Source organism: Molothrus aeneus, chromosome 20, assembly GCF_037042795.1.
Source record: "Molothrus aeneus isolate 106 chromosome 20, BPBGC_Maene_1.0, whole genome shotgun sequence".
NCBI classification, from domain to species: Eukaryota; Metazoa; Chordata; class Aves; order Passeriformes; family Icteridae; genus Molothrus; species Molothrus aeneus.
Window position 1 is genome coordinate 10047613 of NC_089665.1, and position 12001 is coordinate 10059613.

Here is a 12001-nt window from a genome sequence, read left to right on the forward strand (position 1 = left end):
GGGAACGGATTCCCCAGCAGCCCTGGAGCCTCAGAGCTGTGAAGTGCAGGGGCTGCTCACTGTGTGGGAAAGCAGGACCTGACCTGGCTGAGCTTTGCTGGGATCTCCTCCTTCCCACACACCAAACCCACTGTGATCCAGCCCCGAGTACAGTGCCAACAAGTCTGAAGTATCACAGGGTGATTAATGGCTCTCCATGCCTAAAGTCACTCTCTGTTTCTGCAATTTATCTCTGATTAAGAGCCGTGAGACTTCCGAGCCCATTTTTACTATTTTTCCCTAAATAGGCTTGTAAGCAGTAATAAATAATAGGGATTCAGGTCTTGAAAGAGGGGAATTTTTCAGGACATGCCTTGGTGTACACTCTTACAACTCATACAAAAACTATCACAGAACAGGAGCTGAACAAAAAGACAGCAGACATTTTTCATGTATTATTTAAAACAAGAAATACTTTTCAACTGAGACACGGGAGGAAAAATTAGTGTCCAAACCACAACAAAACATGCTGTCAGCTGTTTGAGATGTAGATTCATCTGTGGTGCGAGGGAGGTGAAACAGCCCTGACAAATTCCAAGCCATGCACAAGGAACCAGGGTGGGCTGGGAGGAGCTGCCTGGGGTCACTGGCCAGAGGGCCAATCCTCTGGGACCCAAACCTGGGAATTCAGTGCCAAAAAACACCCTAGGGCAGCGCTCTGCTGTGTAACACACTGCAGAGGAGCTGAGTCACCCAGCAAATTTAATTCCAGAGATTGCTGCATGCAAAGTTTTGGGTGGGTTTTTTTTTTTTTAAAGAAAAGCTGAAAACATGTTTTAGACAAAGGGAGAGGAAAAGGGGAGGTAAAAGAAGAGTTATGGTTGAGTTTTTCCCAAGTAAAGAGAAGGGCACTACAACAAAACATGCTAAAACAATCAGGGTTAGGCTCCTTTCCAGTGTGGATTTGGAATTTGAGAAGATGATGGGTACTGTACCTGTTCAGTGTGGGGATGTTCCCTCTGAAATCAAACAAGCACAGTTAATCAGACCGGTTAGTGAAAGCCATCACGCAGAACCATCATCAAACAACCAGCAACACCTTCCCAAGGGACTGTCCCAAGTCAGGGAGAGCTGCCTGCCACCTCCCTGACCCACCAGGGCACAGCCAGGCCATGCAAACAACGCAATTTCCCAGGAAAACACCTGGCACGTGCCAGGGACCCACAGTCCTGCCCACCTTCCATGGTCCCCTCCAAGCCCAGAGCGAGGGCCTGCACTCCCTGACAGAGCAGCAAACAGCAGAGATGCAAAATAAAGAAATAAATAAATAAATAAATAAAAATAAATCAGCATCTCACACAGGAAAATTGCAACAGGTTCAGGAAAAGCAGCCAAATGCTCAGTGCCAAAGCTCCAGGCTGAGCAGCAGCCCACGCACAGGCAGGGACAAAGAAACACACAGCACCATGGAACACTGGGGATTCTCAGCACTCAGGGCTAAACAGAATAGCCTGGAGGATAATAGAACAACCTGAAGGCTAAAAGAACAACCTGGAGGCTAAAAGAACAACCTGGAGGCTAAAAACAACAACCTGGAGGCTAAAATAAAAACCTGTGGGCTAAAAGAACAACCTGAAGGCTAAAAGAACAACCTGGAGGCTCAAAAGAAGAGCCTGAAGGCTAAAACAACAACCTGGAGGCTAAAACAACAACCTGCAGGCTAATTTGAGGAGAACTTTCCCAATTCTTTTCTAACAGCAGCCCAGCTCTCCCCTGTTTGTTGCAGCCCAGGGATGCACATGGGGCAGAGGAGTCAGGGCACATTTTCACAGCCCAGCCCAGCCCAGCCCAGAGCAGGAACAGCCAGGAGAGTGCTCCGTGCAGGATGGAAAAATGGCTGGGATCTGGCATGCAAAGTAACCCAGATTAAATTTAGAAAAAGCTCCTTGCACACAGGGGGCTTGTGCAAAGGGGTTAGCAAGAACTGAAAGATGGAAAGGAAAGCTTTGAGGAACGTGTGATGGACATTCACCCCCTTCCCTTCAGGAGATGAAACCACAGACTCCTGTGACAGCCTGGCCCATGGGCAGGACCCCAAGCGCTGGGTGAGCAGTGTGTCCATCCCATGGTCACTGCTCAGCTCACCCTGCCCTGTCCCAGACTGGTTTGGTGACAGCAGAGTCACCTCCACTGCAAGGGGATGTGCTGGGTGCATCACTGAGAAAAAAAATAATCCCATTGTCTCCTTAAACCATATGGGGAAAAATACCTAAAACCATACCTGTTATAAGTACCACAGAGTAGTATTTAAGTATTAAGTATTTATTAAGTAGTATTTAAATTAGTATTTATATTAGTATTTATTAGTATATGTTAGTATGTTAGCACATACTAGTATATTTATTAGTATTTGTTATTACAATATTTGTATTAGTATTTAAATTATTTAAATTAGGTAGTATTAAGTAGTATTTAAATATGAAGTATTTAATTTTGGGGGATGGTGGGGACGGACCCTGTGCTGCAGAGCCTGTGGTCAGGACAGAACTGGCCTCCAGCCCTCAGGGGGCTGGGGACTATTTTTTGAGCTTGGCAAGGAGCTGGAAAGCTGCATGTGATCCACTTGAGTTGGAAAAAATAGTCTGGAGAGGACTGGCAGTTCCTACCCCCAGCAGGAACCCGCCCGTGGCCGTCCCTGGAAGGCTTTCAGCAAAGAGAGGGACAGGAAAGCAGCAGAACAAATGTTCAGCTCAGCCTCGAGAGGGGCACCCTGGTGCTCTGGGAGCTTCTGCTGCCCCTCCACACGAGCTGCAGAGGCTCAGGCAGGAGAGGAGGGGAGGGAAACAACACAGGGAGGATGGGCTGGAACTGAGAGAGGGCAGGTTCAAAGGGTGTCAGGGAGAAATCCCTCCCAGATCAGCTGTGGCTGCCCCTGGACGCTGGAAATGTCCAGGCTGGATGGGGCTGGAGCAGCCTTGTGACCGTGCTCACAGGGGTCTGAGGATGGGGGAAGAGATGAGGATCTGACTCTGTGTTTCAGAAGGCTTGATTTATTATTTTATGATATATATTAGATTAAAACTATACTAAAAGAATAGAAGAAAGGATTTCATCAGAATGCTGGCTAAGAATAGAATAGAAAGAATGATAACAAAGGCTCTGTCTCACACTCTGTCCGAGCCAGCTGGGCTGTGATTGGCCATTAATGACAAACAACCACACGAGACCAATCCCAGCTGCACCTGTTGCATTCCACAGCAGCAGATAACCATTGTTTGCATTGTGTTCCTGAAGCCTCTCAGCTTCTCAGGAGGAAAACTCCTAAAGAAAGGATTTTGCAAGACAAGATGCCTGCGACGCACCCTGGCCCAGTGGAAAGTGGAATAAAAGATCTCCAAGGTCCTTTCCAGCCCAAGCCATCCCCTGGTTCTGTGCCAGGGCCACCTCAGAGCCCCCAGCAGCAGCAGGGCAGGGCCAGGCTCACAGCCTGTCCTCCAGACCCTCCTCTGATCCCTGCTCAGCTCCCAGGATGGCCTGGAAATGTTCCTGACCTGCTCTGCAGCCCCCCTGGCCCCACTGCTCCTGCACCCCCTGAATTCAGCTCCCCGTGCCCCCTCCTCCCTTTTTCCCCTTTTTCTGTGAGGAACAGGAGCTGCCCCATGGCCATGCAGGGCTCAGCTGTGGGCAAAGCTCTGAAATGAGGCAGCAAAGCAGAACCAGCCCAGGCTGGCTCAATACCCCACTTGTAGTTATTATTAACAGCAGTACCACAGGAGAAGGAGCAATTCCACAGGCTCTGGCCAGTGCCATTCCTCCTATGTTTCCTCATTTCTGCAGAAGATCTAACCAGAAGGCAGTGAAACATGCCTCCAACCATACATTTTGATTGGCTTTTCCCTCTCCCTCTTTCTTCCCTCATTCTTCTGCTCCCTCTGTGATTCAGCCGAGCTGAATCTGCTACACAAGTCCAATTTGCATAAAATTATCCTCGTTCCATTCAGTTTGCTGCCCCTTGCACAGCCCCTTCTTTGCTCTGCTGGAAGATTTTGCCCTTTTCTGAGGCAGGCAAGCCAAGGGAACAGCAGCACATTACTGCTGCCTGCTGCCTAATTAACATCAAACCCCAGCACGGAGCTGCAGGGATTTCCAGGTGTCCTGGAACCATCCTTCCCTCCTCCCTTCCCTAAAAACCACCCCCACGACCAGGAGGGGACCTCAGGCTGCCTGACAGCCCCTGAGTGACCCCTCTGGGGCTCCAGGTAGGGTCAGAGCCCACAGCAGCACGGCTGGGCCACTCCTGGCATCCAAAGATTGATGCCAGAGGCTGTTCCAGCAAACAGTCCACAGAAAATGCTGTCACTCTGTCAGAAATTCACATTTTGTGAGTAGATCGTTGTAAAATGACAGCAGGGAAAAAAATCTCTGCACGCTGCTCTAAATGTGAGTGTGGGGTTCTTAAAAAAGCCCTTTTTGGGGACCAGGGATATTTCACCTGGCTTTTGGGATATCTCACCTGGCTTTTGGGATATTTCACCTGGCCTTTGGGATATGTCACCTGGCTTTTGGGATATCTCACCTGGCTTTTGGGATATCTCACCTGGCTTTTGGGATATCTCACCTGGCTTTTGGGATATGTCACCTGGCTTTTGGGATATTTCACCTGGCTTTTAAGATATGTCACCTGGCTTTTGGGATATCTAACCTGGCCTTTGGGATATGTCACCTGGCTTTTGGGATATCTAACCTGGCCTTTGGGATATGTCACCTGGCTTTTGGGATATCTAACCTGGCCTTTGGGATATCTCACCTGGCTTTTGGGATATCTAACCTGGCCTTTGGGATATATCACCTGGCTTTTGGGATATCTCACCTGGCTTTTGGAATACCTAACCTGGCTTTTGGGATACCTAACCTGGCTTTCAGCCTCCCAAACGGTTCCTACCTGTAAGCTAAGGAAGAGGCTGACAAAAAGGAACAACCAAAATTGCCCACAGGTGATAAAACATCAGGAGACAGCAAAGGACAGACCATGCACCACTCTCAGGCCTTGAAGTCACCAAGGTGGGCCATGAACAAACACCCACAGGCACAGAGGGAGGAGATTCCAGGCCAGACCAAGCACAGGACAGCTGGGACATTTACACTGATGGAAGTACCCCGGGAGGGGGCTCTGAGCAGCCTGGGCTGGGGGAAGCTCCCTGTCCTCTGCAGGAGTGGGGTCAGATGAGCTTTAAGGTCCTCCCACCCCAGGCCATTCTGTGCTGATGCTGAGGAAATGCAGAGCAGCTCCTGCCTGGGCTTCATTTCCATGGGAGCAGCATGGAAACCAGGCTGCAGCCCCAGGAGGGAATCCAGCCCAGCCAAGGCTGCATTTCTGCCTCTGCACCCCCTGGTTGGGAGTGTGCACAGAGGCAGCCAGGCTGTGCTGCTGGCAGCTCCTCTGGAGCCCCCAGAGCCACACCAGGCTCACACCAACTTCATCTGCACTGCCACACCCTCCTCACCTCCTGCTTCCACTGCTCATCCCGACCCGAGGTTCCCCACTGGTACTTTTTGGTTTCTTAAGATTTTTCTAAGCCTTCTGATGTTGACATTCTTGTAATGAACTTTCTCACACACTTTCTGGAAATAACTCGTTGTTTTGTATTTTTTAATAGAAGAAGAGAAAGTTGATGGACTGTTGGTTTGTTTAGTGTAACTGGAGAGGCAGCACTGTCACCCTTAGAAAGCTATAAACGTTGGAGTCAGAAAATAAACTTCTCTTTTTCTTCACCTCGAGAACAGCAGTGTGAGCTTGTGTTCTTTCATGCCCTACAGTGACACCCCAGGACACCCCAAGGCAGCTGGGGATGCTCCAAGGGGCAAAGGGAAGGGCTCAGTGCCCAGAGGGGCTGGCAAGGCAAGGCTGAGCCAGCAGGGACCAACACCAGGCTGGTTTTTTATTTCAGCTCCCTCTGGGGCTCCACAAAGCACAAGGCAGAGCCCTGGGCTATCCCAAATCCACACCCCAAAACCAGAATATTCCAGCACCCCAAAACCAGAATATTCCAGCACCCCAAAATCAGAATATTCCAGCACCTCAAAATAAGAATATTCCAGCACCCCAAAATCAGAATATTCCAACACCCCAAAACCAGAATATTCCAGCACCTCAAAACCAGAATATTCCAGCACCCCAAAATCAGAATATTCCAGCACCTCAAAACCAGAATATTCCAGCACCTCAAAATCAGAATATTCCAACACCCCAAAACCAGAATATTCCAGCACCCCAAAACCAGAATATTCCAACACCCCAAAACCAGAATATTCCAGCACCCCAAAACCAGAATATTCCAGCACCCCAAAACCAGAATATTCCAGAACCCCAAAATCAGAATATTCCAGCACCTCAAAACCAGAATATTCCAGCACCTCAAAATCAGAATATTCCAACACCCCAAAACCAGAATATTCCAGCACCTCAAAACCAGAATATTCCAGCAACTCAAAATCAGAATATTCAAGCGCCTCAAAACCAGAATATTCCAGCACCTCTAAGCCTCCTTGTCAGCTCCTGCCCCAGCCTGTGACACAGGGGACACACCCAGGCCTGAGACCAACAGGGATGTGTTTGGTGGGAGCACATTTAGCTCTGGGCTCTGCCCTGCTGACCCTGCAGCACATCTGCTCCGGGGAAGGGGCACCAAGGGCAGCTGGGCAGCCTGGCTGGGAGCTGGGGATGCTCTGGGAGGAGCAGGGCAGGCCCCAGGAGCTGCCTGCAGCACACAATGGCCCAGTTTCATTTAAACCTGGCAGCTGCAGACATAAGAAAGGCTGCTGGGAAGCAGGAGAGGAGAGGGGATTAGAAAGGAACACTTTTGTTGAGAAAGCACTGTAATTCCCTCTCCTGGAATGTTCCTTTGAACAGAAGATTGGAGGGTAAGATGAGGCAGGGCCTGCTCCACGAGCACCTCAGCAAAGCCTTTCAGGCTCTGTCACCTGGGCTGGGTGCTCACAAAGGCACCTGAGCCCTCTGAGCAGCCAGCTCTGCCCCTGTGCCTGGGCAGCAGGGCTGGAACAGCACCCACAGCACCCAGAGCAGGGCTGGAACAGCACCCAGAGCACCCACAGCACCCAGAACAGGGCTGGAACAGCACCCAGAGCAGGGCTGGAACAGCACCCAGAGCACCCACAGCACCCAGAGCAGGGCTGGCACAGCACCCACAGCCCAGAGCAGGGCTGGAACAGCACCCACAGCACCCAGAGCACGGCTGGCACAGCACCCAGAGCACCCAGAGCCCAGAGCAGGGCTGGAACAGCACCCACAGCATCCAGAGCAGGGCTGGCACAGCACCCACAGCACCCAGAGCACCCAGAGCACCCAGAGCAGGGCTGGCACAGCACCCAGAGCACCCAGAGCAGGGCTGGCACAGCACCCACAGCACCCAGAGCAGGGCTGGAACAGCACCCACAGCACCCAGAGCAGGGCTGGAACAGCACCCTGAGCAGGGCTGGAACAGCACATACAACACCCACAGCCCAGAGCAGGGCTGGCACAGCACCCAGAGCACCCAGAGCAGGGCTGACACAGCACCCACAGCACCCAGAGCAGGGCTGGAACAGCACCCAGAGCACCCAGAGCAGGGCTGACACAGCACCCACAGCACCCAGAGCAGGGCTGGAACAGCACCCAGAGCACCCAGAGCAGGGCTGGAACAGCACCCACAGCACCCAGAGCAGGGCTGGAACAGCACATACAACACCCACAGCCCAGAGCAGGGCTGGAACAGCACCCAGAGCACCCAGAGCAGGGCTGGAACAGCACCCACAGCACCCAGAGCAGGGCTGGCACAGCACCCAGAGCACCCAGAGCAGGGCTGGCACAGTACCCACAGCACCCAGAGCAGGGCTGGAACAGCACATACAACACCCACAGCCCAGAGCAGGGCTCACACAGCACCCACAGCACCCAGAGCCGGGCTCACACAGCACCCACAGCCCAGAGCAGGGCTCCTTTTCTCCTCCCAGCCTGTGCCAGGAGCCTGGCAGCCTGCAGGGCAGCCCATGGCCAGGCAAAGCTGGCACCTTGCAGCCTGTGACACCCCAGACATGCCCTGGATCCACCCCTCCAGACTGGATTTCTGCGGGGACAGGGCTGCCGAGCCCCCTGTGCTGCCAGATGGTGGCCCTGCACTCCTCATCTGCCTGCACTGGGCACAGGGGTGCTGATGGGCCCACAAAGCCCTCTGGGGCTCCCATTAAAAGCTCTTTTTCTCTCCCTGTGACTTCCCCTTGCTGCTCCTGCATGAGGATGTTTGCTGTTCATTTGAACAAATAATTCCCCAAACAGTTTCTGCCCACAGAAGCCACCAGGAGCAGGTTGCACTTGTGTGACTTTGTCAGCAGATTTAAGAGCTTTTCTGTCCTCTCTGCTTCCCTGTGGGCAGCTGATGGCAATCCTGCCATGGCCAAAAGCACAGAGCCTGAGCTGTGATCAGGCAGCTCACAGGGACTGACTGGGATTGCTTCTGCCACAATTAAGTAAAAGCATAGCAGGGTTAAATACCAATAATGAAGAATTTAAATACGAATTTAAAAACCTAATTAGAAATTTAAACCATTATCAGTTTGCTGTTTTCTCCATGCGAATGTTTGCCTCAGTAAAACCTGGGGGCTCTCAAAGGTTCACAGACACCTGACACAAAGGGACCAGGGAATAAAAATATCTGAAAAATATCTGAAAAATGTGTGGCATCATGTAACAGCAGCTCCCAGAGGGAATGCTCTCCTGAGGGCTCCCTGCCCCTGCTCCTGGGTCCCCAGCCCTGCAGAGCCTCCAGGGACATTCTGGGATATTTTGGCTCTGGGCTTTGCCCTTGGAATGCATTTTTAGCTTTTCAGCCTAAGAATTTGTGCTACAGAAGATACAGAAAAGCACATGAGGAGCACAGACCATGGTCAAGAACAACAAAGAAGATTTAAGCAGGACAATGTCAGGGTTTTGAGATTTCCTTGTCCTGGGTTTAACACCAGGTGTGGCTTCAGAGCTCCTGTGCCACCATCAGCCCCTGGGCACCTGCAGCCACCCCAGAGGAGAGCAAGGAGCTGCCCAGGAGCCAAATTCACCCCTGGCACCTGGAGGCACCTCCAGGGAGCTGGACCTGCCCCTGAGCCTGCTCTCCCTGCACAAGGAACATGCATGGTGCCTTCTCCATGACCCTGAGGAGCAGAGCTGGGCTCACAGCACTGCCCCACCCAACTCAGAGTAAGGGCAGAGGAGATTTCAGGCCAAGGAGCTGCTCCTGGAGCAGGGAACATCTCTCCTCTCCCAGCTGCCCTTGTCTGACTCAGGCTGTGCCCAGAGCAGAGCACTGGCAGCCAAAACTCCCTGAGCAGCAAAGGCAACTGAGGCCAGCAGGGAAGAAATGGAGGGAGAAGGAAAGGGAGAAAAGAGCATTATAAAGGGGCACTAAAAATAGCCTGCAATTATGTACAAACATTCTAGAAATGCAGGGACCAGATGAGCCCAGGCACATGTCCCATTGGTAGCAGGGCTGGCTGGGGACAGCCATTCATTCCCAGCAGAGCAGAGCCTGAAAACCATCTCATAAAAACTCCTGATGGGTTCCCAAGGAAATGAGACCAGACCCCAGCAACAACCAGAGCAGGGCAGAGATGCTGGGGAACAAAGGAGGCAGGAGGGGCCCGGCACGGACCGACAGTGGCACCCGGTGGCTGCGGGGACTCACTGCGACCTCAGAGCCAGCAGGGACCAGCACCGACAGCTCCAACCCTCCCGGGGAAAGCAGGGATGGGCTGAGCCCACGGACAGCCAGAACAACCTGCTCCAGGGCCAGCTCCCCCCGGAATAACATGAGCTGCAAGGTCCTCCCAAGCCAAATCGCTCTGATCCTATGGTGCTGCAAGTTCTGACAATCGGGTTTGCTTTTTTGGACTGAACTGGAGATGCCTCCCTCCTCTCCAGGAGGAGGCAGCAAGAAAAGTGCCCCTATCACCACTGCTGTGCAGCCCAAACCATCACGGTTTTGGTTGGTTTTGGATGCTTTTGGTTGTGGTCACAAGGAATGCAAAACTGAAAATCAAACTGTGCCAAGCCCAGCATTTTGTATAGAACTCTGATCTTGGTCTGCTCCATCAAAGAATCCTGTGCTACAAAAGATGTCACCCTATCCAGCCAAGGCAGGAAGGAGCAGAGCCACACAAGCAGCCAGAAAGGGCTGGCAGGAGAGGGACAGAGACTGTTTGACTGCTCTGTATTAAAATTCTGATTAATTGATTATTCTGTCTGGAATTGCATCTTTTGGAAGGCCCTGGATTCAGCCAGAGCTGACATTCCAGAGATCATTTCCAACCCAAGCTGAAGCTAAAAACCAGAAAATTCATGAAAACTATCCTGCTCAAATGAACCCCCTTTCTCCAGCAGCCCTGGTGCCAGCTCCCTTTGCCAGGGCAGGGTGAGCCCCTCCCAAAGCTCCCTGCAGAGGCAATCTGACCTGTTGGGGTGGGAGGTGGGCAGCATGAACTGGAACTCCACCACGCAGGTGTTGTCCTTCAGCTGGCGGTGCTGCACGCTGTTCAGCTCGTAGGCAATGTAGGCTCTCCTCACATACACCTGGGCAGGGACACAGAGCCATCAGACACCTCTCAAGGGTCCAAAACAAACAGATCCCCGCAAATGAGCAGCTGGACAAACTCCAATTCAACCAGAGTTTGTTCTTTGAGAAAGGCCAGAACCATCAGGGTTACGATCCTGTGCTCTGGCAGCAGCTTCACTTCTGCCTTCCAAGCACCTCAGTCTTCACACAAACAAAACCTGAATTTGAAATTTCACCCAATTATCAGTGTTAATGCTGTTAAAATTAATTCTAACCTCAGTATTCACACAAACGTAACTTGAATTTGAAATTTCACTCAATTATCAGTGTTAATGCTGTTAACATTAATTCTAAGCATGCCCAATCCCACACAACCTACAGCTCTCTTAGATCTTGAGCAGAGTTGCACAAAACAGCTGCAGACAGTGCTCAAAACAAACCAAATCCACAGGAAAATTGAAATATGAGTTTTTTCAATGGGAATAAACTCACCTCCAAAGCTGCCATTCTCACCACCTGGTTACTGTGGTAGAAGAAGTTGGGAAGCACATCAAAGATGGATGTCTCAGACAAAATGAGTTTCTAGGAGAGATCACATTAAGCAGAGGTTTAAAAGAGTGTCTTACAACCAGGATCAGACAGAAAAGGAAAAACCCCAAATCAAGCCTGGCTAGTTCTGATTTCTAAGCTTTTCTTGTTGTTTATCAAGGATTATGACTTTTTTTATATTAAACCACAGAAAACCTGAAGTTGGAAGGGATCACTGAGTCCAACTCCCTGCTCCTCACAGGACTAAAACTGAAACCATGTGAGAGGAGCTCATCCTGGAGCTGCCCTGGAGCTCTGGCAGCCTCAGGGCTGTGCCCGTTCCCTGGGGAGCCTGGGCAGTGCCAGCACCCTCTGTTCTGGGGAAGAACCTTTTCCTAATGCCCAGTCTGGACTCCCCCAGGCACAGCTCCATCCATCTCCTCGTGCCTGGTGCCCAGAGGAGGAACCAGCACCTCTGCTCTGCTCTGCCCTGGGAGGGAGGTGCAGAACTGGCACCAGGCCATCCCCACAGTGGCACAGGGACAGAAACAAAACCCAGGGCAAAGCTGGACACCAGACCAGCAGAGCTGGAAGGCAGAGGGATGTGAAGGTCAGCGAGAAGGGAGCCAAGGAGAGGGGCTGGGGGTACCTGCAGGTTCTCAATGCAGAACTGGTGGCCGTACATGTCGATGGCAGACAGGAAGATGGACTCCACCTGGTTGTGGCGCAGCTCGTAGGAGGGCAGGTGGGAGGCAATGAGGACCTGGGGAAACACAGGCAGGGTCAGAGGAAGGAGCCATGCAGGGCCAGCAGCAGCAGCAGCCTGCTCCATCCCTGGGGAGGCAGCCAGAGCCTCCCGTGCCCTCTCCCCTCCCCAGCTCATTTGTGTGTCTGCT

General features: G+C 51.9%; 1 protein-coding gene across 2 annotated transcripts in view; it reads right to left on the reverse strand.

Moving 5' to 3' along the window:
* Positions 1–12001, reverse strand: part of ACACA (acetyl-CoA carboxylase alpha) — a 103680-nt gene that overhangs the window by 60620 nt on the left and 31059 nt on the right. For both annotated transcript variants that reach the window (XM_066563406.1, XM_066563404.1), the window contains 4 exons: positions 11755–11868; positions 11070–11159; positions 10476–10594; positions 975–998 (listed from right to left, as the gene is read on the reverse strand). In XM_066563406.1, coding sequence (XP_066419503.1) covers positions 975–998; positions 10476–10594; positions 11070–11159; positions 11755–11868 — 347 coding nt within the window. The remainder of the gene's footprint in view (positions 1–974; positions 999–10475; positions 10595–11069; positions 11160–11754; positions 11869–12001) is intronic.